General features: G+C 37.1%; 3 protein-coding genes across 8 annotated transcripts; 2 read left to right on the top strand and 1 right to left on the bottom strand.

Annotated features, from left to right (window-relative positions):
- The first annotated feature begins 5,458 nt into the window (after nt 1–5,458).
- LOC122050867 (UDP-glycosyltransferase 83A1-like) lies at nt 5,459–6,373 on the top strand. Its single transcript, XM_042611735.1, has one exon. It carries the CDS (start codon nt 5,459–5,461, stop codon nt 6,371–6,373), a length of 915 nt encoding a protein of 304 aa, XP_042467669.1.
- A 4,978-nt stretch (nt 6,374–11,351) lies between these two features.
- LOC122053255 (EID1-like F-box protein 2) lies at nt 11,352–13,977 on the bottom strand. 6 transcript variants are annotated; one of them, XM_042615215.1, is made up of 3 exons: nt 13,749–13,977; nt 12,629–13,032; nt 11,352–12,496 (listed from the first exon to the last, which is right to left on the bottom strand). In XM_042615215.1, the coding sequence occupies exons 2-3, from the start codon at nt 12,951–12,953 to the stop codon at nt 12,201–12,203; spliced, it is 621 nt and encodes a 206-aa protein (XP_042471149.1). In that variant the 5' UTR covers nt 12,954–13,032; nt 13,749–13,977; the 3' UTR covers nt 11,352–12,200. The 6 variants fall into 6 exon arrangements, with proteins under 6 accessions (XP_042471149.1, XP_042471146.1, XP_042471147.1 ...); XM_042615212.1 differs by having other exon boundaries at nt 11,352–11,723; nt 12,171–13,032; nt 13,749–13,973; XM_042615213.1 differs by having other exon boundaries at nt 11,352–11,669; nt 12,171–13,032; nt 13,749–13,973.
- Nucleotides 13,978–17,795: 3,818 nt separating this feature from the next.
- On the top strand, nt 17,796–23,334 carry LOC122053254 (probable WRKY transcription factor 4). Its single transcript, XM_042615210.1, has 4 exons — nt 17,796–19,027; nt 20,751–21,439; nt 21,519–21,659; nt 22,725–23,334. The coding sequence occupies exons 1-4, from the start codon at nt 18,557–18,559 to the stop codon at nt 22,864–22,866; spliced, it is 1,443 nt and encodes a 480-aa protein (XP_042471144.1). The 5' UTR covers nt 17,796–18,556; the 3' UTR covers nt 22,867–23,334.
- Nucleotides 23,335–27,435: the final 4,101 nt, after the last annotated feature.

Raw genomic sequence — 27,435 nt, 5'->3', positions numbered from 1 at the left:
GCTCGAACTTAGTACCTTCTAAATCGTTTCTTCTACTCCCATAGAATTGTGGAATGGGCGAAACCCGCCTAAGACATATTCGGATTTGGGGTAGTCCAAGACATGTGCTAAAACCAGATAAGTTAGAATCTCTACAGAAGTTCGCGTGTTTGTAGGATATCCCAAAGGAACGAAGGAGGTTTATTTTATAGTCCTAAAGACTGTAAGGTCATTGTTAGCACCAATGCCCAATTTTTGAAGAAGACTATTGGATCAAAAGCCCAGGAGTAAAGTTGTTTTAGAAGAACTTAGAGAGGACATGTCAGTACCAATAGTACAAGATGAAGTACCACAAGAGACCGCAACACGTGTCACACATGATACACAACCACGCATGTGTCTCGTCAGAGTGGGAGGGTTGTAAGCCTGATAGATTCATGTTTTTGGGAGAGTCTTCGGACTTGATCCCGGTAAACATGAACCCGATCCACGACATATGAAGCACTCCAAGATATAGATGCAAGATTCTTGGCAAAAGGCAATGAATTCTGAAATAGAGTCTATGTACTCTAATAAGGTCTGGGAGCTTATAGAACCACCTGATGGTATAAAAGCCGTTGGATGCAAGTGGATCTACAAAAGGAAAAGAGGGACAGACGGGAAGGTAGAAACCTTCGAAGCTAGGCTTGTTGCGAAAGGGTACACTCAGAAAGAGGGAATCGATTATGAGGAAACATTTTCACCGGTAGCCATGCTTAAGTCTATCCGGATACTCTTATCCATTGATGCTCATATGGATTATGAGATTTGGCAAATAGATGTCAAGACAGCTTTCCTTAATGGAAGTCTTGAAGAGAACATCCATATGAAGCAACCAGAAGGGTTCATTGAAAAAGGCAAAGAGCATCTAGTGTGCAAGCTCAATTGGTCCATTTATGGACTAAAGCAAGCTTCAAGATCTTGGAACATCCGGTTTAATGAAGTAATCCAGTCATATGGGTTTATTCAAAGTCCGGATGAATCTTGTGTATATAAGAAGTGTAACGGAAACGTGGTGGTATTTCTTGTACTATACGTAGATGATATTTTGTTAATTGGCAACAATGTCAAGGTATTATCAGACGTAAGGGTATGGTTGTCCAAACAATTTGATATGAAGGACTTAGGAGATTGTGCACACATTCTTGGGATCAAAGTTATAAGGGATCGTAAGAAAAGAATGTCTGTCCCAAGCTTCATATATAGATACAATCCTTGCTCGTTTTAGCATGCAGGATTCCAAGAAAGGTTTCTTACCTTTAGACATGGAGTAGCTCTATCTAAAGAGATGTCTCCAAAGACATCAAAAGAGATTGAGGACATGAAAGCAGTTCTTATGCTTGTAGGAAGCCTAATGTATGCAATGCTATGTATGAGACCGATATCTGTTTTCTTGTGGGCATGGTCAGATATCGAGTAACTCGACAAGGACATTGATCATGTAAAGCATATATTAAAGTACACGAGAAGGACTAGAGATTATATGCTAGTTTATCAAGCATTGATTTGCTCCTATGGGTTACACGGATTCGGATTGAATCGAGACAATAGTAATAAGTCTACATCAAGCTATGTGTTTACTTTAGGAGGTGGAGCCATTTCATGGAGGAGTGTTAAGCGAAATGCGTTTCGGACTCAGAGTATGTAGCAGCCTCCGAGGCGGCTAAAGAAGCAGTATGACTCAGGAACTTTCTAATGGACTTAGATGTGATTCTGGTTTGCCCAAAATCATCACAATTTATTGTGATAATAGCGGTGCTTGCAAATCAAGGAACCACGAGCCCATAAGGCAAGTAAACATATAGAGCGCAAGTACCACCCGATACGAGATATTGTGAAGCGAGGAGAAGTTGTCATCGCCAAGATTGCATAGCATGAGAGATCCTTTCACTAAGGCCCTTCCGAAAGCTTTCGATCGGCATGTGGAGGAATGGAATCAGATGTATGGTAGAAGATATGGCTTAGTCATTAGTATAAGTGGGAGATTGTTGAGTGTATATTGAAAGCCTAAGCTTTGTAAACATTCATTATGAATAAAGAATCACATTTGGTCAAATTGTCTACATTTGTTTGTAGTTGTTCATTTAATTTATATTGTAGATAACATAGTATGTGGTGTCACATACAGAAGATGATGTTATCAGTACCTTATAAATTATAAACAGTAGCTCACGACTAAAATGGATAGAAACAAACCATTAGAAGGTCGTAGTGTAATTAGGTATTAGTTTATCTTGACTATATAATTACACTAGTACACTCAGAGTGTATTGAGTAGGACCATTAGAGGTCGTTTCTTTTATACTGACTTTATAAAGGAACAAAGACCTCAGTTATTATAGAAGTATGTGCTCTTAATCCTAATATAATAACAAGCACATCTGTTTGATATTTATTTCTTTAATTTATCAATGGGTGAGATTTAGTTCGATGAATCAATAAACCCGATAAGTTGAGAAATGGTATCACTTATAGTGTGTGTTGTTGATTATAGAAGGAAACTGTGTCCTAGAGATACTAGGTTGATAATGTCCTCAAGAGGAGCTCATAAGGATTGTCATGTTAAACCCTGCAGGTGGACTTAGTCCGACATGACGATAAGGTTGAGTGGTACTACTCTTGGACTTAGATATTGATTAAATGAGTTGTTAGTAACTCACTTAATTAGTGGACATTCGATATCTTAAACACAGGGAGACAAACACACTCATAATAAGAAGGAGCCCAAAAATGTAATTTGGGATTGGTGCGGTAGTTCAATGATAGTTCTCTAGTGGAATGAATTATCATTGATAAAATTAAGTTGTGTGTTCGGGGCGAACACGGGATGCTTAATTTTATCGGGAGACCAAAACCAATTTCTCCTCTCGGTCCCTATCGTAGCCTCTTATTTGTAGAGTTCTATACCCACCTATACCCACCTACTATAACCACCCAATAGGGGCCGGCCAAAGCTAGCTTGGGAACAAGCTAGGGCCGGCCTAGGTATGAATTTGGGTGGCCGGCCCTAGTTTGAACCCAAGCTAGTGGGGGCCGGCCAAATTAAATTAAAAAGGGATTTTAATTTTAATTTTTATTATGTGGAAGAAATAATTTATTAAAGAGAATTAAAATTAAAATATCTCTCTTGTAAAAGATCTACAAAAGATTAAAGAAAGAGATTAGATCTCTTTCCTAATTTGTAGATTGGTGAGATATTTTATTTTTTCTTTAAAATTATCCACATGTTGATAAAATTAAAATTATAGAAATTTCCTTTTATCAACCATGAAGATATTTTTAAAGAGAAATTTTATTTTTTAAAATTTCCGGAAATAAATTAGGAAGTTTTAATTTGTTGATTGAAACTCTCCTAATTTGTTCTTTTGATTGTGGCGGGCCATCACAAGATTGATTGGGAAATTTTATTTTATTTTTCTCAATTAATTCATGTCAAGGAAAATTAAGGAAATTTTATTGTAATTAAATTTCCTAATTTGCCTCGGCCAAGGAATATAAAAGAAGGGGTAGGGGTGTCTTCATGAGACACAACCTCTATTGTTTTCTCTCCCTCTTTTGTTCCTTGGTGTGGCCGGCCATCCTCTCTTTCTCTTCCTCTTGTGGTGGCCGAATCTCCTTCTTCCATTGGAGCTCTTGTGGTGGCCGGATACTACTCGGAGAAGAAGAAGAAGAAGGAGAGAAAGCTAGCATCTCTTGGAGCTTGGTTAGTATTTTGGTTTTTCTCCTTGGTGAAGTTTTCCTTTGTGGCCGAACCTTGCTTGGAGGAGAAGAAGGTGGTTGGTGGTTTCTCATCTCGGTAGATCGTTGTCCACACAACGTCCGAGGTTAGAAGAAGAATACGGTAGAAGATCAAGAGGTTTTTCTACAAGGTATAACTAGTAATTTTTCTTTCCGCATCATGCTAGTTATTTATGGAAATAATACCAAATACAAGAGGCTTACGTTCTAGAATTTCGAATATGTTTTTCGATGTTGTGTTCTTTTGTATTTTCTTTTCCTTGTGATTTGATTGTTCTCTTTGGTTAACCTAAAGTTATTTTAGGAAACTAAATATTAGCTTTCTATAAAAGGTTTTGTCTAGTCGGTGGTGGTTGCTCCCATATCCAAGAAGGTCATGTGCCTCGCCACGTCAGTACTGGGAACCAATTATGGAAATTAATATTTAATGGAATTAATAACTTAAGGAGACTTGGGTCGAACGTGTTAAGTTCCGCAGGAGATCCAAGTCAAAACCTAAAAGAACAAATAGATTAAGTTTTGGATCAAACGTGTTAAGTTCCGCAGGCGATCCAAAATTTAATTTAAAAGAACACATGGTAGCTAGGAAAAGGTTCAGACCTTTGTACAAAATTTTTGTACAGTGGAACCTATAGGTTTTCCGAGTAGCAACCAACACTATCCATCTTGACCAGTATAGCCCGAACTGTAAGCCCTGATCTGTGAATTTTGACCTGCATATCCTGACTGATAAATCCTGATATGTAAATCCTGACCTACACAGCATGACCTACATAGCCTGACCTATAAGTTCCTTGATATGCGAATCCTGACCTGGCTCTGCATCCCCTTTTGCCCCGTTGCATCTCCTCGCCGCCGCTTCTCCTTCACCCTCGTTAATCACGCGTTGTTGCTCCTTCCCTTTCACAGTGTCGTCGCTCCTCCTTTGCCCCCGGTTGCTCTCGCACCGCCACTCCTCCTTCGCCTCCTGTTGCTCACACGCTGTCGCTCCTCCCCCTTCGTCGCACGCTTGTGGTGTCGCATCATCTGCGATCATGACCGCGACCGCTAGGGTCCAGCCGCTCCTCCCCCTCGTACCAAAAGCATGTTCTGTTTTCTATCAATTATATTCGAAAACACAAAAATAAAAATAGAAAATAAGAAGTGGAAAATAAAAAAAAATTACAAACCAAACGCTTTCTACCTTTTCTTTTTCTTTTCTACAGCAAACCTTTTTTTTTGTGTGTGTGTGGAGAAAATTATGTTTTTAGTCCTGTAACTTACATTTTTTCAATTTTAGTCCTGTTATGGATCAATTTACATTTTTAATCCTATAACTTGTAATATTTTTCAATTTCAATCCTTTTTCTTCTAAACTTGAAATTTTTCAATGGAAAATGATAAGTTGTAAATTGAATTTGGAGATTTTAATTTTTTATGACCCATGTGCTTTTTATATTTCAACCATAAATTAGACATTTTCTATTGAAAAATTTCAATTTTGAAGGAAAAAGGACTGAAATTGAAAAATATTACAAGTTACAGGATTAAAAACGTAAATTAACTCATAACAAGATTAAAATTGAAAAAGATATAAATTATAGGACTAAAATATAATTTTCTCTTGTGTGTGTGTTTTCTCCTTTATCAGCGAAACTAGGGTACAAGTATGGTCGACCAAGGTGGGGAAATTTGCACAACGACGGGGAGAAGTTTAACAAGCATGGGCTTGCCACATGTTCTTGCCTTGCCTTTCCCTGCTCAAGGCCATGTCATTCCCCTCATGGAGCTCTGCTACTGCTTGGTGGATCATGGCTTCAAGGTCACCTTCGTCAACACTGAATTCAACCACAAGCGCGTCATCGCCGTGTTGTCGGCAGAGAGCACCGTGCGCCAGCTCGCTCTGGTCTCGGTTCCTGATGGATTAGGGGAGGAGGATGATCCGCACGATCTGGTGAGGCAAACGGAAGCACTCCAGAACACCATGCCTCGGTGCTTAGAGGAACTAATCGAGAAGAGCAACGAGACGGGGGAGCCGATGACTTGCATGTTGGTGGACGAGGGCATGGGATGGGCTCTCGAGGTTGGCCGGAAGAAGGGTCTCAGATCTGCCGCGTTCTGGCCGGCGGCTGCCCAGATGCTGGCCGCGATCCTGAGCATAACAGAGTTGATTTCAAGAGGCGTCCTTGATGCAGATGACTCGGCCGACGTTTGTCCGGATGACTTCAAAGACCGCGTGGGAAACAGAGGGATGATGGTGGCTTGGGCGCCGCAGCAGAAGGTGCTGGCCCACCCTTTTGTCGGTTGCTTTGTGTCTCACTGCGGCTGGAACTCCACCATGGAAGGCGTCAGGAACGGGAAGCTCTTCCTTTGCTGGCCATACTTCGCAAACCAGTTTCTGAACCAGAGCTACATTTGCGACCATTGGAAGGTGGGTCTGAGCTTGACGCCTGACGAGAGCGGGATCGTCAAGCGTGAACAGCTCAAATCCAAGGTGGAAGCGCTGCTGGGGGATGCGGAGATGAGTGCAAGAGCGTCGTCGTTGAAGGAGAAAGCTCAAAGCAATACTGACCAAGGAGGGACTTCATTCCACAGTCTCAAGAGGTTCATCGACACTATCAAGGCGGCGAATCCTTAATCTAAATTTGACCAAATTGTTCGAAAATAATGCTCTTTCTCACATTTTGTGTGGTTTGTTTTTCCCCATCGATGTTATATAAACACCCTCCATTGTAAAATGCAAAACAAGAACAAATAAGCAAACAAAAAAGGCAAGCAAAGGAGAAAGAGGGGCAATATGGAGAAATCGAAGCAGACATCTGTTTCGTTTTTCTCCTTGTCCATCTTTCTCCTGTTGCTCATTGTCACCTCGGCCGCTCCTGCTGAAGACATCAGCTACAGGGCTCTTCACAGAGGTAAAGTGATGTATTTTGAGGAAAGAAATAATATAAAAATTTTTTTGATAATTTTATTATTAAAATTAATAGATTTATTTATATAATTTTTTTAATATAATAATGAAAAGATTAAATAAGTCATATAACCATTAATAATTATAAACATAGTAATATAATAGACTTGGAAATATTATTTTTCCTATTTAATTCATGTCGATCTTGATTGTGTATCAAATATAATAAATCTCAATTGATTGAAATCAATTAGAGATTATTTCCATTATTATCATTACTCCCGACAAATTTAACGAGAGTACTTGAACATTGAGTTTGAGTACTAATTTGATGAAACGTTGTCTAAATAATGACTTAGTAAATATATCAACAATTTGATCTTCCGTAAAGATATAAGATATCGAAAGTTGTCGAGTCGCCACACGCTCGCGAACAAAATACAAATCAATCTCTACATGCTTAGTACCAGCATGAAAAATAGGATTTGACGTAAGATAAGTTGCTCTAATTTTATCACACCGTATTTTAGACGTAACAGTTGAGAAAAAGTGTAATTCTAAAAGAAGATACCGTAGCCAAACAATTTCTGACGTTACGTTAGCAATAGCTTTATATTCAGCTTCAGTACTCGAGCGAGAGACTGTGGGTTGCTTCTTTGAAAGTCAGGAAACAAAATTTCACCCAAGAAATATAGCATATCTACTAGTAGAACGACTATCTTTGGGAGATCCAGCCTAATCTGCATCACCGTAGGCAATCAACTCTCATGAAGACTGACGATATAAAAGAAGACCATGTAGAATAGTGCCTTTGAGATATCAAAGAATTCGCTTAACACTTTTCCAATGATGTTCAGTAGGAGCATGCATAAATTGACAGCCACGATTCACAGCGAAAGCAATATCAGGTCGTGTAATTGTGACATATTGTAGGGCACCACAATACTACGGTAGATCTGGGGGTCAAACATCAAAGAAGAGAATGAAGGTGCAGTGAAACCACCCTCAATGATTGGTGTGGAGATAGGACATGCACCATCAATTTTAGTTCGTTGTAGGAGCCCAGTAATGTATTTGCTCTAAAAGAGAAGACAACATTCAGAATGTGAGAGAAATTCTATGCTAAGAAAAAAAACAAGTATTGCCAAGATCCCGAATAGGAAACTCTTGACGGAGAAGATATAGTAAAGTAGTAATATCATTTTGATCACTACCAGATATTAATATATCATCCATATAAATCAGAACAAATATTGAAAATTCCTCATTACATTTGTAGAATAGGGAAGAATCTGTTTTTGAGTCAGAAAATTCCTGAGTATGAAGCTAGGTAGATAGACGATGAAACTATGCACGAGGTGTTTGTCGAAGACCATATATAAACTTCTGAACTTGACACACATGTGTTGAAAGTTGCGGATGGATAAATCCAGGAGGTTGCTCCATATAAGCAGTTTCTTAATTTCAAGGTGTCCATGAAGGAAAGTATTAGAAACATCTAATTGGCGTATTGGCCAATTGGAGTTTATAGTTATAAATAGTAGCAATCTGATAGTTGTAATTTGACGACTGGACTAAAAGTATTATTGAAGTCAATACCTGCCTGTTGATTAAAGCCTTTAGCAACAAGGTGAGCTTTCTAACGTTCAATAGAACCATTTGCATGATATTTAATTCGGTAAACCCATTTAGAGCCCACAATATTCATAGATGGGATACGAGGGACTAAGCTCCAGGTTATATTACGAAGAAGAGCATCAAATTCTGTAACCATCGCAGTATGCCAATTTATATCTTTGATTGCCTGTGTAAAACTAGAAGGTTCAACAAAATTTAAAGAAGCAATAAAAGCACGTGGAAGAGGAAAACGAGTGGAAACTGGTTGACATCGTGCATAAATATCGCTTAGAGGAATATCATCATCAGAGCTACTTGGAGATGAATGGTCAGACAGATGAGAATCAGAACTAGAGAGTGGATCACCACTAGCCGTCGAGTCTACAGGAACTTGTGGAGATGAAGCAGGACCCAAGATATCATCCCCCTTGTACTTTCAATATGTCCTGATGAATCAATATGTGGGGCTTCTAGTATATTGCTTGGTGATATTAGATAGTTTCCTTGATTATTTGAAGGAGGGTCTGAGGTAGCAACTGCAAGCGGAAATAGAGATTCATCAAAAGCAACATGTCGAGAAATATATATCTAATTGGTCGAAATATGGAGGCAACGGTACCCATAATGCAAATTACTATAACCAAAGAAAACACATTGTAAAGAGCGAGGGTTTAACGTGCTTAGAGTAAGGTCGTAGTCAAGGATAATATGCGCAACCAAAGGTACGAAAGAAGAAGTAATCTGGAAGAAAATTATAAAGTCTTTCCAAGGGACACTTATTTTGAAGTAGTGTTGTGGGTAAACGATTGATAAGGTAGATTGCGCTTTGGACGACATCATCCCAAAATTTAAGAGGAACCGAGGCATGATTAAGAAGAGTTAAGGCAGTTTCAATCATATGACGATGTTTTCTCTTCAGGAGTGTGGGAACAAGAGACTCGATGGATGATGCCAGAGAAAGTAAGATGACGATAAAGCACTTAATACTCTCCACCCCAATCAAAATGAAGGGAGAGGATTTTACGATCAAAATAGCGCTTAACCTATTTTTGAAAGCGACAAAAAATATCAAAGAGATCGGACTTTCTTTTCATAGGAAAAATCCAAGTAAACTTGCTGAAATTGTCAATAAAAATAACATAATAAAGAAAACCTTGATTAGATAGAATAGGAGCAGGACCCCACACATTAGAGTGAATAATTTCTAAAGAAAAACTAAAAATGCGAGAAGAAGACATAAAAGGTAATTTATGAGATTTTGCTTTCATGCAAGTTTCACATAAATGAGAAGAGGAGGCTAAAGAAATTGATAAACCATACTGGTTAATGATATTCTGAACAACATGTAGAGACGGATGACCAAGACATGCGTGCCAAGAGAATTTATCAATGCGTTCTCTAACAAACGCATTAGTGTAAGTGGACTGAAGATGATAAATACTTCACAAGACAATGATGAAGATGAAATTCAAAGAACACATTATTATCAAGAGCAAACTGATGGACGGAAAGTAAAATTTTAGTAATAGAAGGAACATAAAAAGTGTTGCGCATGCGAAAAGTACGATCACATGAGTGAAAAGATGTATTTTCAATGTGAGTAATTTGCAAATCTGAGCCATTACCTATCTGTACCATGTCGGGTCCATCATAAGGCGAAGCTTCTGTGATAATATTATATTCCGATATAACATGATGAGTTACTCCAGAATCCGGATGCTATCCTGGGTTCTCAAGAGTCGATGAAACTATATTAGGAGAGATAGAATGTGAGAATATTCTAGAATGAGATGACTGGGCTGTAGAATGCCAAGAAGGTGGTGGTCGATTTGAAGATACATGCTCTCCTTGTGAAATAGTTGGTTGTCCCAATGCTGCAGGACCACCAGCAAAATTTGAGTCAAATCTTTTAGGACATTGAATACTAATATGTCCAATTCTAAGACAAATTTGACATCTTCTCCGATTATAAGACCAATCAAATCTTTTAGAGCAATGAATACTAGTATGACCAACGATGTGATAAATTTGACATCGGTCTAAACTTTACTTTTGGCCACCTTGATGTTGTTGAGTATCTGACATCGAAAATAAATAACTCGTCCCTTGATAATAATAGACTTTACTGGAAGAACTAATGGCCAAAAATAATACTTGGCACTGGAACCTTGCTGTCCAATGGAAGCGACAAATTAGAAGCTTGGTGGATAGTGACGACCACTTGTTGTGGGTGGCAGAGTAACTTTTTATCGACGACGATAAGAAAGCAGAAGGCTTTTCTACGTTGGCTTAGGCAGCTATCGGTGGTGAATAGAAGCACTTGCTACTATGGAGATGAATAGTAATAAAAAATAACAAGACTAATTAATAGGAAAATAACACTAGGAGAAAAGACAGAGAAAGAAGAGAAAAATAAGACTCGAGAAAAAAAATTTTCCACCCTCTATTTTTTTTTTCGTTTTTTCCTCTGTTTTTTTTAAAACTTTTTTTCATAACAAAAACAGAAGAGAAAAAAAGAAGACAAAAAAAACAAAGAGAAAAAATTAAACGAACAAATAATAACTTTGTCTTTGTTGAAACTGCTACTGTCAATAAAAAAAAATTACTGATGAAAGGAAAAGAAAAATTATTATTGCCGAAGTTACGGCACTGTAGACAATGATATCATACATGTTGAAATCAATAAGTAGAGGAAAAAAATAATATAAAATTTTTTGATAATCTTATTAGTAAAATCAATAGACTTATTTATACAAATTGTCCAACACAATAATAGAAATATTAAATAAAGCATATAATCATAATAATTATAAACATAGTAATATAATAGAAAATATTATTTTTCCTATTTAATTTATATTCATCTTGATTGTGTGACAAATATAATAAATCTTAATTGATTGAAATTAATTAAAAATTATTTTCATTATTATCATTAATGTATCTTTTATTATTCCAATAATGCATGTTAATTATTGTTGAGTTCGATGATTTATCCTATTTTACTATGGCTGGTTTACATAAAATTCGAGTTCAGGTAGTTCAGACGGATAACTCACCTTTGTAGGTAAAGCTCTAGGAAGAAAAGTAACTTAAAATTTTATGGATCGATGATAAATACTTACACCAACTGGCTTGGCAAAATTACACCAACAGTTTTGGTCTTAATTTTGAAGCAGCAAATATACAAGACTCTTCGGACCAGTACTCAACTAGTTCCTCATGACGCGACTTTTTTACTTGTTCTCTGGCGTTATAAGACAGCCCTTGAGCAATTTTCTGTGCCTTCTCACCGACTGAAATTCTGTGCACAAATAGAGAGACTTGAACTAGAATAAGAGGACAGCTATCAGTTGACACAGCTTCTAAAATGAGAACAAGTTTTGTATCGATCCTCTTTTCTGTTCTGCAAATAAACTGTAGATCTTTGTCATGCTAAACAGTGATTGAACAGAGATACCTGGAAAGAGAGCATGCAGCCATTTCATGGCATGTGGTTAACAGCCTTCAAATGCCAACCAACATGCCATTTTGCTATAAACTCATTAGAATAGATTCATGCGATTCTAGAAATGTAAAAAATGCAATTGAGCTACAATTGCTGTTGGATTTTGCAAATGATCATTTTGAGCAATACAACTCAGTTAAACAGATATCTGATCTAATTACAGTACTTTGAATTAACATATAGCAAATTAGATTCATCCAAACAAACTTTAGCATGATTTCACTTATTGTGACGGGATAAAATGGGAGGAAATCCATGGGTTATCCTTTTGCTTGCTTACTCAAGCGATTAGACAAGGAAAACACACCACTGAAAAACAGCAAGTTATAGGGATTTTGTTAATTTATTCAGCTAAAATCACCATGGAGGGATCAAACAGAAAAGATCAAGAGAACTAACCTCAAACAAAATTTTACTCATTTTTAAGCATCAGTCAATATCTGATGCCTCCTCAGAGTCAGATAGTGGCAGCAGAGTGCATGCACCTAACATGTGCCCATTGAGACATACAAAACACTCGATGCTGTCATCGTAAGCACACAGCCTGATGCAAGCACTCCTGGGTATCATCTTGGCCTGCAACATATCCCACAATTTTGCCTTGCAATATGGACACACCTGCGTCGGATGGAATTGGGCCTGCCTATCGATAAGCATCTTTCTTACCCTCGACACCGAAAACGACTTGAACATACCACGAAAGATTCCTACATCACCATCATCACCTTGATCAAGGTGTTCACATGGGTCAGACACATACAAAACATCTGTCCTACATTGTGGAAGAAGAAAGCTTTTCCCCGAAGTCCTAGAAAACCTAGTCCTATAAACAAAGTGACCTGGGACATGGGCAATACCAAAGAGACTGCAACCTGAACAATGAATAAGAAGCTTTCCAAGTGCTTTCCAGTTTCCATCAACACTGTGACTCCCACATGACTGCATATCCAGCATCATTTTGGGGGCCCTTGCCCGGCAAAACTCCTTCCAGAAGACACGCTTGGCAATCTCATCAAACCATTTGCAAACACAAGACATTACTGCAATCGATCTAGGGTTCCAGTTCAGATGTTGGAAGACAAGGTAGATTGCATCCTCGCTCAAGTGACCTTTTGTGCATAAGCATGTAGCTGAGTGTGTGCAACGATACTGTTTCGGCACCAACATCTTATTAACAAGCATGCGCAAGCTACACTCCTGTTCTAACACCAGCAAACAACTGCGAGCCTCTATCTCAGTGACTGAATAACCAGTAACTTTTCTGTAAGAAAAAAAGAAAGAATTAAGTAAATAATAGCAAAAGCAGGCTCCAACTAAGATTCATGAAATCTAATATGATTGATACATTACCGAGAAGGTAAAATGGTTCTACGATACTAAAATCTTTAAGAAAGTAACATTACTAAATATCATAATCCCATATCCTGATTAATGTTAACCTAAAACTTGGATTAGTTCAACTCATTGGTATGGTCTCAACTAAGAAAAATCACAATACGAACAGATGAGATTCAAACTGGAAATTTTCACACGGATATTCGCCCAAAATAGTATCTTTCATCCAGTTGATGTACGAGTAAGCAACCACCCATCCCCATGGATTCACTCTTATATCCTTGGTTCTGATTTCACGAGAGGACATCAGATCCTTTAACAGAAAGAACGAAATCCAAACTATCCCTTGCTATCAACACGAACAAAAGATCGAAAGGTACCCAACTCTACAAAAAAATCCAACTCCAAGGTTTTAATTCCCCAATTTCTTCACAAAGCGATCCAACGATTACTCAATCCGAGCGATATTCATATTGCATGCATACTTCACGAGACGGCCCTTGATTATCGAACCCAAATCGCGTACAAACAAGTCCAAACAAGAGATGAAAGAAGCATCACATTCAACGCCTCGAAAAATCAAACGAAAATCACCCCTAAAAAACCCTATTTTCAAAAGAATCAAACAAACAACTCTCTCACCCGATTCGTAGAAGCTCCTTCTGATCCTCCCTTTTACGCTTACAAAAGCTCGGAAGAGGAAATCCGTCACCTTTGACCGATGGCCGGAGAACAACACCAAGTCAAGAGAGAGATTGAGACTTTGAGAGATCTATCTCATATCAGAGCGCTTGCCTGCTTGCTTGGCGACGGGAGAGAGCAGCAGCGGGCAAAGTAAAAGCCACTCACGAAGCACATAATTACAATGATGCCTTCCTTCTTTACACAGAGATTCACCACTTTGTCCGTTTTCAAGGGTAGTTTAGTCCAAATAAAAGACATCTCACCCGCCAATTGGTCTGAGACAAGAAGAGAGAGAGACGGAGAAGACAAGCGAAGCGACACATCAAAGGGGGACAAACGAATCTCAATTCGCTGCATCGGCGAGACACGGACTGTACATTTCTAACCGCTCAGAAGACGCCAAGCACGAGCAGCGTTTCCTCTTCCAGTCAATGAGGAAGGGTAGGCCGGGAGATGGGAGGACGGCTATTTTGCGCGAACAGCATTCCGGATTTAGACGACGATCAAGTGGCCACGCGTACACGCACGCTGGCCTTTCCAGACTGTGTATACTAGTTGTTGATATGCAATTAACTTTAAAATGTTCAGAATTAAGCTAATTTAAACACTAATGGTATTTGTTTATTAGTTTTTATTTGTGGGAGTAGATTCAGTCCTATGTAAACATTTAATTTTTTTTTACAATTTCTGAATTAAAAAAAAAACAAATGGTAACTAGATAGTTTTTTAGCCACCAAATGGTAGAAGGAATACTAAATGAATCAATTGTTCATGAATTTTAATATTTGATTTAGTGAGAATTTTTTAAATTTTGTTTAATATACATCAAATCAATTAAATAAATAAATTTAAACAATTCATTTAATTAAATAAATATTTCTTTTAATAATTTAATTCATTTTAAATTCAACTAAATTTGATTTGATTATTTTACCAAATAAATTTAAATACTCTAAATTTAATGTCACTTAATTTGTTTATCGTCCTAAATGCAATATCATTTAATATTAATTGGTTATCAGTCCCCGTATTTAATGGTATATATATATATATATATATATATATATATATATATATAGTGTTGATATATTATGTGTCATACAGTGCACGACCTACGCGTAATATTTTTTCATTATTTTTTTTAGATTTTAATTAAAAAATTTAATAATTTTTATATAATTCCTTAATACATAAATATATCCCTTAAATATATTACAATACTCCATAAATATTTAAATTTATTTTATTTTTTATTTTTATTTTTACTAAACACTAACACAATTGGTAATCTGAATACTAAAAATAAAATCTTAAAAAAATAATTTATAAATTATCATCCAATTGGAAAGTATAAATCTAGAAATAAAATCTTAAAAATATTTTTTAATTATTTTTTAATTAAAAATTAAAAAAAATACAAAAGAAAAAAAAACCAATATCCTGCGCGACGTGTCTCGGCAGGCATTAGGGAATTATATAAAAAATATTGATTTTTTTAATTAAAATCTAAAAAAATAATAAAAAAACAAGTCTGATATGTTTGCGCGAACAGTCACGCACTGTACCATGTCAGACTTATTTTTTTCATTAGTTTTTTAGATTTTAATTAAGGAAATCAATATTTCTTATATAATTTCCTAATAGTAATACCTGCCGACACTGTGCGCACAAATTTGTTTTTTCATTATTTTCTTAGATTTTTAATTAAAAAAATTAATATTTCTTATATAATTCTTTAATACATAAATATAAATACTTAAATTTATTTCATTTTTAATTTTTCTTTTTACTAAACACTATAATCAATTGATAAATAAACTCTATAAATAAAATCTTAAAAAAAAATAACTTACAAATTATCATCCAATTAGAAAACATAATCCTAAAAATAAAATTTTAAAAATATATTTTAATTATTTTTTTAATTCAAAATTTTTAAAAATAATATAAAAAAACAAAATTATATAAGAAATATTAATTTTTTAAATTAAAATCTAAAAAAATAATGAAAAAACAAGTGTGATATCTTGAGCGCAAGATATCAGACTTGTTTTTTCATTATTTTTTTTAGATTTCAATTAAAAAAATCAATATTTCTTATATAATTCCCTAATATCTGTCGAGACCGTGCGCACAGCATATGAGACATGGTTTTCATTATTTTTTTTACATTTTAATTATACAAAATTAATATTTCTTTTATATATATATATATATAATTTTTTAATAAATTTTATTGGTTAAAATTTGATTAATTAAAAATCTCTATCTTTCGATTATATATATATATATATATATATATATAGATATATATATATATATATATATATATTCCAACTAATCAGATTATGTGATTATTTAGCACTATCCATAATTTTTTATTAATTCATCTGTCAAATAAAAATATAATTTATGCACACAAACTAAGTTAAAAGTAAAAGTGTAAAAGTAATAAATTATAAGGGCCAAAATGCACATGGTTGAGATCACTCACCTGCTCGATGATTAAGCCGGTTCGATTGAACACCAGGGCCTGCGATTGGGTCTTCAGCCGTCGGCCCTTTCTCTCGCTTTTGCGATCACCATCGATCGCTTCTCCTCCATCTGCGTTTGGTTTCATCAATTTGATGCATCATCTCGGCTTTGTTGTTATCCTCTCGATCTCCATCGCGCTGTGTCATCTCGTAGATCATTGTAGCAATGTCGCCGACGAGGAACGGCGCCGTTCGACATCCGAGATGGATACTGGAGCCTCCAAGCTATCTCCCTGCAACAGGTACATATAGACCTTCGTCTAGAATCGTAATCGTCCTATGTGGTTGTTTTTTCCATTTCGCCTTTGCAACCAATTGCATTATTTCGCCAAAAAATTTTTTGGTAATTTTCAACTGGTGATCGGCGTTTCTGGTTACTTTTGCTTCACTGAACTGTGTCAGTATTTTTTTTTCGCATAGGCAAACGTATGAACAGTTTGCAACTTGATTCATCATATTTTCTCCTAGTTCAAACTTAAAAGTGCATATGCAACCGTTTCTCCAGGCAATATTTTGCTATTCTAATTGAATAAGAGAGATTGCCTGTGAGTTGAAGCTACATGTTCAGCTAATTTCTAGATGCTCGGATTAACTTCTTCACTGGTTCATATTGAATTCTGGAATAAGTGGCGGAAGTCACAACCTCCAATTACTCATTATAAACTGTTACTACATGCCATTTCTTAATTAATATCGTTGTATCAATCTGACAATATCTCGATCACTTCACTGCTAAGTGGCTGAACGAGTAATTCCTCTACTAAATGCCACATCTGAAGAAGGACATATAAGATATAAGTTTATTGCTGCTACTGCTATTAGTACTACTGGCTACTATCTTCCAAATTGTTTGATTGACATATATTTAAGGTATGTCTATTGGATCCTTTTCTGAAAGCTTAAAGTTTTGGGGGTAATTAATGACCAGATAGGATTTAAGTTTATATTAAAATTTAAAACTGGAGGTTCCATCTTAAAATCTTGTTTGTGTGAGCAATATCTCCCAGTTGAGTTCAGCAGTTTTTATAGCACCACTGCCATCCTTTCTGTTTGATTGAGATGATAGCAGTGGTGGTCCTGTGTTTAAATACAATCAGTGTTTTTGAATTGGAAATCATTAGATAAATTTGTCCGCACTGCTCATGGTAAATTTGACAAAATTTGTCCACCAATTTGGGTACAGACACAAACTTAATGCAACAATACTGGCTGCAGATATATGAAGCATCTATGAGAGTAAATGTACTTTGATACAGTATTTATTGTATTCTCATCAACATGAATCTTCCAACCTACAATACTATTTCCTTTGCGCTTGGATTGTGGTTCCTGAAACTTTTTCTGGCAAACAATAATCTTGAATGTTGAAAACCAACCAATCTGATGTTAATAATCTTGAAAGTTAGTAAGACTGTCAATAATGATTCCAACTACTCAAAAGACAAAATTCACTGCACATCTTATGGTCCAGGATAGAGAAAGCTCGACGCATCTTAAATAAAAAAGTGTGCTTGATGGACTGTCGTTGATTGTTATGACATCCATGTGTATCGAAGTGGACTGGATACAAATCATTGCCGCAAGCTTTTCTTACATCAGTCATGGCAAACGTGTTAGAACTGTTCCACTGTGCAGTGAAATCTGAAAACTACAAGGAGGACTACTTGGCAGGTACTTCTCTAGCTCTAGCATCCCATGATGCACAAAAAATTTGTAAGCTCTTTTCCTCCTCTAATACTTATTCGCCTTCCCCATTGGTGTAGTCGATAGTTGCCCTGCTGCGTTTGTGAAACACAGCAAAGTTGCAACTAACACAGCTTACACAATAATTTTTTTGTCCCTACTCCTGGATTTGATTCCCGTACTGATGTTTCCAGACTTTTTTATTTTAAAAAAAACAAGGTTTTTAGTGTCTGCTGGGTAAAAAATATATATAGTATGAAAAAGATTGAATTTTATCTTGCATCGCTCGATAAAGACTGCAAGAAGAGGATGGTAAGCCACTCCTTGTACACGTCAACTCGGTGGCAACTGGGAAGAACAGCCATGAATGAGGCAGCGAAAGTCAACTTTCTCTTTTACTCTCAAGTGCTAGATAATTTGGTGGGAGTTTATCCACAGATTATTTTTTTATATTTTTTAGTTGCCATTGATATTTAATTGTGTGAGTGCAAGTGGGTGTGTTTATTGTGTGTAAGGGGGAGAGAGAGAGAGAGGTTTGGTACGAATCAGATGGAGGATAATGGGGGAAGCGGTGGCCGAGATGGCATCGGAGAAGAAGCGGCGGCGGCCCCAAGGGCGGGGGCGCCACCGCGGCCTACCATAACCCTCCCTCCCCGCTCCTCCTTCGAGAGCCTCTTCCGCGGGGGCGCGTCGGAGCTGAGCCCCGGACCGCTGACGCTGGTGTCGAGTTTCTTCGCCGAGGACCCCGACTCGGAGTGCCGCTCCTTCACTCAGCTTCTTGTCGGCGCGATTAATTCTCCGGTGGCGGTGGCGAGGAGGACAGGAGGAGCTACGAAAGAGCAGGGGAAGGATGCGAAGAAGCTCTCGAGCGATGGCGAGGAGAGTGGTGGCGGTTTGGTCCGTTCGGGGTACAATCAGCCACCGAGCCTGGCGATTAACCACCCGAAGATTTTCACTGTGCCGCCTGGGTTGAGTCCTACTGACTTGCTCGATTCTCCTTCTTTCTTTTCTTCTGCCCTGGTATGTGATTCACTAAATATCTGATTTGATGCAATTTTTTCTGCAATTGTTGGTTGATAGATGGAGTTGAGTGCCTAGGTAGTCCGGAATAGGTGTTAAATTCAGTATTGAAATTACCAAATACATCAATTTGGAGGTTCTTAATTATTTGTGATTATTGTTGTGTAGATGCTGGGTTATTTACAGTTGATTGGCTATGAATCAACGATTTCACATGTAGAGAGAAGCAGAAATCCTTTATCAATCTCCATCAATTGAAGACGGATCTTTTTTTTTCAATTTTTTTGCTGATATTACAACTTTTGAATGTGGAGAATAGTTCATGCTTCTGTCAATTTGGACTGATAAAATATATCTTTCAAACAAACAGAAATAATAATTTAATTGTTGCTACTAGATAATGGTTGACTGGTAAATGATAATATATCTTTCAAACAAACAGAAATAATAATTTAATTGTTGCTACTAGATAATGGTTGACTGGTAAATGAAATTGTGTACTAGTTGTGATACATCACTTATCATGTATGGCTCTTTAGTCGCAAGCCGTAGTTAGTGGAGAAAACAATATTCACTTTCCAAGTGCCCAAACTCTTAGGTAACAATGAACCTAAATGTGTCACTCTGTTACATTTACACTATGCTAGTTTAAGAAACAATTACCAGCATGTTATTGTGTCATGTAGCTATATAACATGGTCTGATTTTCATCAATGGTGTAGAACTCTTAACTTGTTGCACTGAGTTTGATGAGCAAGCAGATAAAATTTGACCAAGGTACTAAGAAACAGACAATTTGATCCTGCATGATCAAATATCAATCAATGATTTATTTATTTTTATCATATGGTATAGTAATAAAAGGTGATTACAGAACAACTTAAGCTCGAACAAGGAATTAAAGTTGAAGGAACTTTACACTCATAGTCTCCATCATAAGGATGAACCACAACTTTGACTGCAAAAGAATGACATTGAATGTCATTCTTTAACATTATAATTGTGGCATAGTAGCAAATACTGTTAATGTAGGCAAAAGAAAGACATTTAGGATGGCCTGTACTTATTGCTAATAAGGCAAATATCTTGTGAGGATTTCACCCTTGGGCATCTAGAAGTAACACCGGGTAACAATGAAGAAAAATTCTCTTTTTTATCAGAGGATGACAAGATGAACCAACTTAAGAAGACGTGTGGTTTGTTTTGTGTTGTCTGTTATATCAAACTTCTATGATTTGAGGAAACAACCTTTGTTACTTCTACACTTGCACTAGCCTTATCAAGTTTACTTCATTATATTTCATGTGAATATTTGACATTGAATGAACCAAAGTAGCAGCTCGTTTACTTCATTTCTTACTTATCTGACTATATAAGCAAAATCTGGAATATAGTTTTTTTGACCTTTGACACTTAACATTTCCTTGAACAAATAAATTGTTAATCATTTGTAGAAAACCAATAACTCTATGATTGTTTTGGTATCAAGAGAACATTTTATACTGTTGTAACTTGGAGATCTTCTTTTCTTGATTGCAATATGTTTTTATTTATTTTGGAATTTTTAGTTCCACCTAATTGAACTTTGCTGTTTATCTTCTCAATCAATTTCTCCCCCCAAAAATTAAGATACTTTGAAGTATGTCTGATTCAATTTCAGAATATTACCAAGAAGCTTTTGGATTAATTCCTTCAATTTTTCTTTTCCTTTGGATCCCCATAGGGTAATTTTGCAATGTCCCACCAGGAGGCTCTTGCTCAAGTCACTGCTCAGGCTGCACAATCTCCATTTAGTATGCTGACCAAAGCAGAGCTACCTTCACCTTTCTCAACAGAAATGACAAAATTCTCATCACAACCAATCCAGGAGAGTCCTCCTAAACCTACATATTCTAGTACAAAATCTGAGGAAGGTTCACAAACTTTTAATCAAAAATCTCAACCTAATACAACTGTTGTTGGCAAACCTTCTCATGATGGTTACAATTGGCGGAAGTATGGGCAGAAGGTTGTAAAAGGGAGTGAATATCCTAGGAGCTATTACAAATGCACTCATCCAAAATGTCCAGTTAAGAAAAAGGTCGAGCGTTCAGTTGATGGTCAAGTAACTGAAATAACATATAAGGGCCAACATAACCATGAACTCCCTAAACCAAACAAACACACCAAGGAAGGTAATTCTAGTAGATTGAATGAGACTAATGGGCACATTGACAATCTGGAACCAGGTTTTCTTGGTTGTCATGGTAATTTCAGCAAACCAAACAGTGAAAACACTGCTCTGTTTTCCAGTAAAGACCGAGAATCAGGATATGGTTCACCAGAACAATTATCTGGATCTAGTGATGGTGAAGAAGTAATTGAAAGTAGGCCGGATGAGGAGGATGAGGATGAGTGTGATCCCAAAAGAAGGTATACTCGAGATGTTACTAATTTTTTTTAACATTTATATTGTTTTCAGATGGTGTAATTGTCTTTCTCTTATCTGTAGGAACGTGACAGCATCTTCTCAAAAGACTTCTAATGAGCCTAGGATCATCGTCCAGACAAGAAGTGAGGTTGATCTTCTTGATGATGGCTACAAATGGCGCAAATATGGGCAAAAAGTAGTAAAAGGAAATCCTAATCCAAGGTAGTATCTTAGAGTACATTTTTTCAATATTGCCATTCTTATTTGCATGTATATTTTGAGTATATTCATGTCTTATTTTCACTTCTCTCTAGTAATTTAGGATAGCAAATTAGTTACAGGAGGTTGCAATTGTGTTGGAAAGTTATTTCATCCTATTAGCAAGCCTCAAAAACATTTAGCTACCAATGGAGAGAGAGCTGGAAGATCAACAATTTACTTGTTTTATCAAACTTTCTTCTATTCTTGTTATTTAAATCTGGATAAGTTCTCAGATTAATCCTTTCAAAAATTAATCTTTGGTTATTGGTATTTCATAAACAATTCCACATGGATCATGCAAATGCCTTTTGACAATATGGTCATGTATATTAGTGGAACAATCCTAATATTTTAGTACCAATCTTCAGATCTCCGTTACTGGTTTTACTATTTGTGAATCCTTATCTCCCAACTTTTTTACTCTATCAATGAACCAAATAAAAGTTAATGAGATTTGTATATTGTCAATCCTATCTCTTGAAATTTTGACCTAGAATTTAAACCTCATTAATTAATATTAAACATTTTATTGATGGGATAACGTAGGAAATGTTAGGTTTAAATTGATCAATAAAAAATCTTGTGATGAGAGGGCTCCTGCTAATATGAAAGGACTTAAGGAGATCATGCATCCATTGAGATCAACAAATTTACGAAACTAACAAAGAGAACCATTTTTTTTTTGTTAAACTGAAAGATCAATAGACAAAAGATGGAAATGTCATGATTAGGACCTATAAAAGCATCTCCATTCTCTCTTGTTAATTTATTTTCCATTTTAGCAAAATTTATCTGGGCCAGTTTGTGAATTTATTGTCTACGTGATACATCACCTACTAATCTCAGTTACAAGCATGATTGCTTTTTAATGAAAGATCTGTTAAAGTTCTTTTAAAATTACCATCTCTGTGTTACTTTTGTCGTTAGATCTATCATTGACTTGGATCAAAAGATTCTGATCTCATCATTTCGTTGTAACTATACTAAAGTTCATGTGGCTTGACACTGTTAACTTGTTCAATCCAGGAGCTACTATAAATGCACTTATGCTGGGTGCAGTGTGAGAAAACACATTGAAAGATCTCCGACCGACCCCAAGGCTGTAATTACGTCTTACGAGGGAAAACACAACCACGACATCCCAGCTGCTAGAAATAGGAAGCCATAAACAGTGATTCCAAAGCTGCTCCCAACCCTGCATAACATGTGAAATCATCGCGAAAAGCCAATATTATTTCTCCAACTTAAAGAAGCAGATAAGCAGTAGTATGAGTCTTTCGCTGGCAATGCCTTTCAAGTTAGAGCAAAGATCATGGAGCATGAACTGCATTTTTAGGTGCCACAGATTTGAAAGAAAGTTCAACAAAGGCGCTTAAACATTCTCTACTGTAACATTATTCAACCCCGTCGTAGTTCTGTATTTGTTGTTGTGTCATTAGTGTGCTGGTACATGTTTGTTGATTGCAATTATCTTATGTATTATTTTTAAATTGTAGTTAGGCAATTCACATTTTCTGTTGTATATCATTTGTGCAACATAAAATGAGAAGAAAAAAAATTGTAAATGTGTTCCATTTGTGTCCAAAATATGGGCACCAGGAGGAGGAATGGTAAATTATGGATTTTTTTTATTTCATCACCTGGTAAAATATTTATACACCATTCTGTCCTAAGATCTTTAAATAAATAGAAAAATCGCCCAGCTAGATTTGTAGAAAGGGACTTTGACCCCCTCTATTTTGCATCTAGTAGTATTTGGTCCTCTTCATATTTTTAAAATAATATTTAACCGTTTTTTTTATCAAAGTTAAATGCGAAAAAAAATTATAAAAGATCTTAATATTTTATTATGGGAAAATATATTAAATTTATTAATAATGTAAGTACATTTCTATTTTTTTTATTAATATATGAATTAATTTTAGATAATTTAAAGTAATAATTGATATTTTTAATATGTTCATGATTGTTAATTTACTAATTAAAATTAATAAATTGTATCTAACCTCCAACCATATATAAAAATTAATATTTCTAACCATATATAAAAATTAATATTTAATTATATAAATATCATAAAATTAAATAGTTTAAAAAAATATATTTTTGTCGCCCTAGCTGCGCATCCTTCGAATATAATGTATAATAATTATTTTCTTCACTTCCCTGTAAATTTAAAATTTTAGATTCATTCTTGTCCATGATTATATAAGGTTCCGTAAAAATATGTAAAGGTATAATTTTTTTTTCTTACGCGAAGGTAAATTTTCTTCATCTTCTTCGAGCTCTCTTGCTTTCTCATGTATGTACCCGAGTCTCACATCTCAGTTCATCACTGATTTAATCGTCAAAAAAGGTAACACCGACAATGCCAGCCCTCAGCTGACAATCTTGGCATTGCAGGATATTGAGAGCGAATGCACCAACATCAACCACATATATGAGTGAGCAACGAAGGACAGTATCACTAGATGTTTTTATATTTTTTTTTATCTTTTTATGTATATTTTTCTCCATGTATATATATGATCGATGTAAATAATCAATAATTAAAGAAATATATATCAATAATTAAAGAAATCCGAACATATATGTAAATTATTTTACATATAAATTAAATATGTGTTTTCTCTTTTAATATTATCAAAAATATAAGGACATAATTACCTTCTACCAATTTTTTCACATTTGATTTTGATAAATTAAATATTATTTTTTAAATATAGGGTGATGCGATGATAAAATCGGGCCCACCGAGCATGAGTCAAGGGCAAAGACAGCAGTTGACGTGGAGGTCAAATTTAAAGAAGTCAAAGAGAGAGAACCAACAGGTTCACCAAAAGTGGGTTGAACGATATTCGACGTCAACTGCCGATCGATCTAGAAGTGTCCGATCGGTTGGCAGGTTCATTAGGACAGATTGCTCGTCTGAACGGGATTAGTACAGTCAGAATATTAGATGCTCACAATTGACAAAGTGAGTGCCAGGTCGACCGGAGCTCATGTCCGGTCGGACTAGAAACAATCTGCTGAACTGAGTCATTATGAAAAAAAGAAGTTGAGGTCGATCGGGCAGGGAATCCCGGTCGAACGGCTACCCCGCTCGATCAAATAGTGGGACCCCTCATATATCTCTTAATATCCCTCTGGGAGGTAATGCCACTGACAACAAGACATGGTCAACAAACAAATCATACGACAGAAGCTTTTACTATCTTGTCAGAGATTTGCATGCTCTATTAAGGTATGGTGTCAAAGACATTTTCCTAACATATCTTTTCATAGGACGTTAGGAAAGCGTGCTCATACCTTGGGGAGGGTGCATGTCGCCCACTGTAGCAATATATAAGAGGGGGGGTCTATGCATCAGCGGAGGTATGTGCTATTCATTATTCACGCTTGTACTTTCGCTGCTACTACGTTGCTCCACCTTCTTCTACTGTTCCGATGACTGGCTTGAGCGTCAGAGGGCCAACGTCGGAAACTCTTTCCTTGGCTTGGCATTAACATCTCTTGTGTTGCATATCAAAGCAGAGTCTTCACGCAGTCAACCGAGGAGTCACCTTCCTCAGCCAGCCTTCTTCACGATTTTCGGACGGGATCATATTGGCGTCATTTGTGGGAATATAGCTTGTATTCGAGACGTGGAGATAGAAGACGCTAGACGACTCACGATGGTGACACTAACAAAGGAGAAATTAGACATGCTGATACAAACCCAAGCAACAAAGATTGTGGAGCAGCAATAGCAGGCGATGGTCGAGCTACATGTAAATGAACACAGTGCGTCAATGACGAGACAACAAGCCGGATATAGAGACCAACAGGAAAATATATCCATTCGGGGGTAGAACAAGAAGTCGACCGACACATACGGGGATTCGTCGAATGCGTCGATCTCCTTTAACCGAGCGTTGTTCAATACCCCTTCAGAGGAACAAGGTCGAGCAGACAAAGAGCAAGGATCTTCTTAGGATGAAGCGCCTATCCAGGACAGATGGAAGGAAAAGGTGTTGGTGCAACATCCCTCAGGTCAAGGTTGACCTGGTTGACCAAGCTGAGTCTTGGTTTGAGTTTAGATGTTTGACAATAAGATATTGATTGAAGAAGAGTCAAGTAGGTCAAGGATGACCGGATACTTGACTGGGAAGTCCTAACTGGGATGTCAGGCAGGAGGAAAATCCTGGTGAGTGAAGCCAGTTGAAAGACCTAGTGAGTGAAACTAGGCAATTGGGAAAGTCCTGGTGAGTGAAGCCAGGCAAGAGAAATCCAGATGGGTCAAGGTTGACCAGACATCTGGTGAGAGTCCAAGTAGGTCAAAGGGATTGACCGGATACTTGGCACGAGGAAGAAAAGTCCAAGTAGGTCTTAGGGAGTGACCGGATACTTGGCAAGAAGAGAAAAGTCCAAGTGGGTCAAAGGGATTGACCAGACACTTGGTGAGAGAGTCCTAGCTGGCCAAGGGTGACCGGATGCTAGGTCTTATGTACCAACAAGTCATGGTTGACTAGATGTTGGTTTAGGGGCTTTGGGCTTGGTTTTGGGCAAAACCCAGGTTTGGATTGATCCGTGGATTGATCCGTGGATTGATCCAGCAGGTTTGGATTGAGTTTGGATTGATCCGTGGATTGATCCAGCAGGTTTGGATCGATCAGTGGATCGATCCAGAAGATCTGGATCGATCCACCGATCGATCCGGTGAGTCCCCACGAACAGAACCTCTCTGGATCGATCCGTGGATCGATCCAGAGGTCCCAATCGATCAGTGGATCGATTGGGACGCTGCTGCTTCGCGCGATAAGTGCTGGATCGATCGGTGGATCGATCCAGAAGTTTTTCCAGAGCACAGAGGTGCTCTGGATCGATCCGTGGATCGATCCAAAGCCTCCCCAATCGATTGGGAGCAATCCAATCGATTGGGATTCGACCGTTGGCGTCGTTTATAGCTGTTGGCGTGCGATTTCTTCAGAACTTCACCGACTCACTCCAGATTCAACACAGCTCCTCCCCAGCACTCTCTAAGCTCCTCACCGCCAGTTCTTGAAGGTTCTTGGAGGTTCATCCAAGTCAAGAGGCGAGTTGCAACGAGAAGAAGAAGAAGCTAGGGTTTTTACTGCATTTCTTGTAAGCTTTTGCTTATTCTTTACTACCCTTTCTTCTTCTTGTACTGAGAGTCTTGTAGGGCTTCTCCGCCCTCGGTAGTTACCGAAAAGGAGTATTTTCATAGTGGAGGGTGCGTGCGTGGTGTAGATCCTTGGATTAGTCATCTCCGTTGGAGGTGGATACCAAGTAAACTCCTAGTGTTAGCGTGTTTGTGTTTGTTTATGTATTTTCCGCTGCGCATTCTTGAAGAAACAAGCAACACCGAGCAACGAGCACGCGACGAGCTATTCACCCCCCCCCCTCTAGCTACTTTTGGTCCTAACAAGTGGTATCAGAGCAAGGCCGCTCTTCACCGGAATCATCGCCGGAAGGGTCAAGCATATCAAGAAAAGCTAGAGGGTGAAGAAGTTGGAGAAAATTCTTCAAGTTCAAGACTTTATCAAGCTCAACTTCAAGATGCAATTCCAAGATGGGCTTGGATTTGACACAAGGGTGGCTCCACCATACACTTCTACGAGTTTCGATTCTTGGAAATCAAGAATCGAAAATTTTCTTATGATGGAGATAGAGCAATGGTTTGCTCTAATGGAAGGCTTCAAGGCTCCAAGAAATTCAAAAGGCAAAGTTCTAAAGA

This window comes from Zingiber officinale, chromosome 3A (genome assembly GCF_018446385.1).
Source record: "Zingiber officinale cultivar Zhangliang chromosome 3A, Zo_v1.1, whole genome shotgun sequence".
Lineage (NCBI taxonomy): Eukaryota > Viridiplantae > Streptophyta > Magnoliopsida > Zingiberales > Zingiberaceae > Zingiber > Zingiber officinale.
The sequence above is the reverse complement of the archived record's forward strand: the minus strand, read 5'-3'. Positions and strand labels throughout refer to the sequence as shown.

Bases quoted from the DNA above. Each gene is read 5' to 3' on its own strand.
- LOC122053254 (XM_042615210.1), top strand. From the start codon at position 18,557: ATGGAGGATAATGGGGGAAGCGGTGGCCGAGATGGCATCGGAGAAGAA. The intron at 19,028-20,750 runs GTATGTGATTCA...GGATCCCCATAG, and splicing joins CTTTCTTTTCTTCTGCCCTG to GGTAATTTTGCAATGTCCCA. The intron at 21,440-21,518 runs GTATACTCGAGA...TCTTATCTGTAG, and splicing joins GAGTGTGATCCCAAAAGAAG to GAACGTGACAGCATCTTCTC.
- LOC122053255 (XM_042615216.1), bottom strand. From the start codon at position 12,953: ATGCTTGTTAATAAGATGTTGGTGCCGAAACAGTATCGTTGCACACAC.
- LOC122050867 (XM_042611735.1), top strand. From the start codon at position 5,459: ATGGGCTTGCCACATGTTCTTGCCTTGCCTTTCCCTGCTCAAGGCCAT.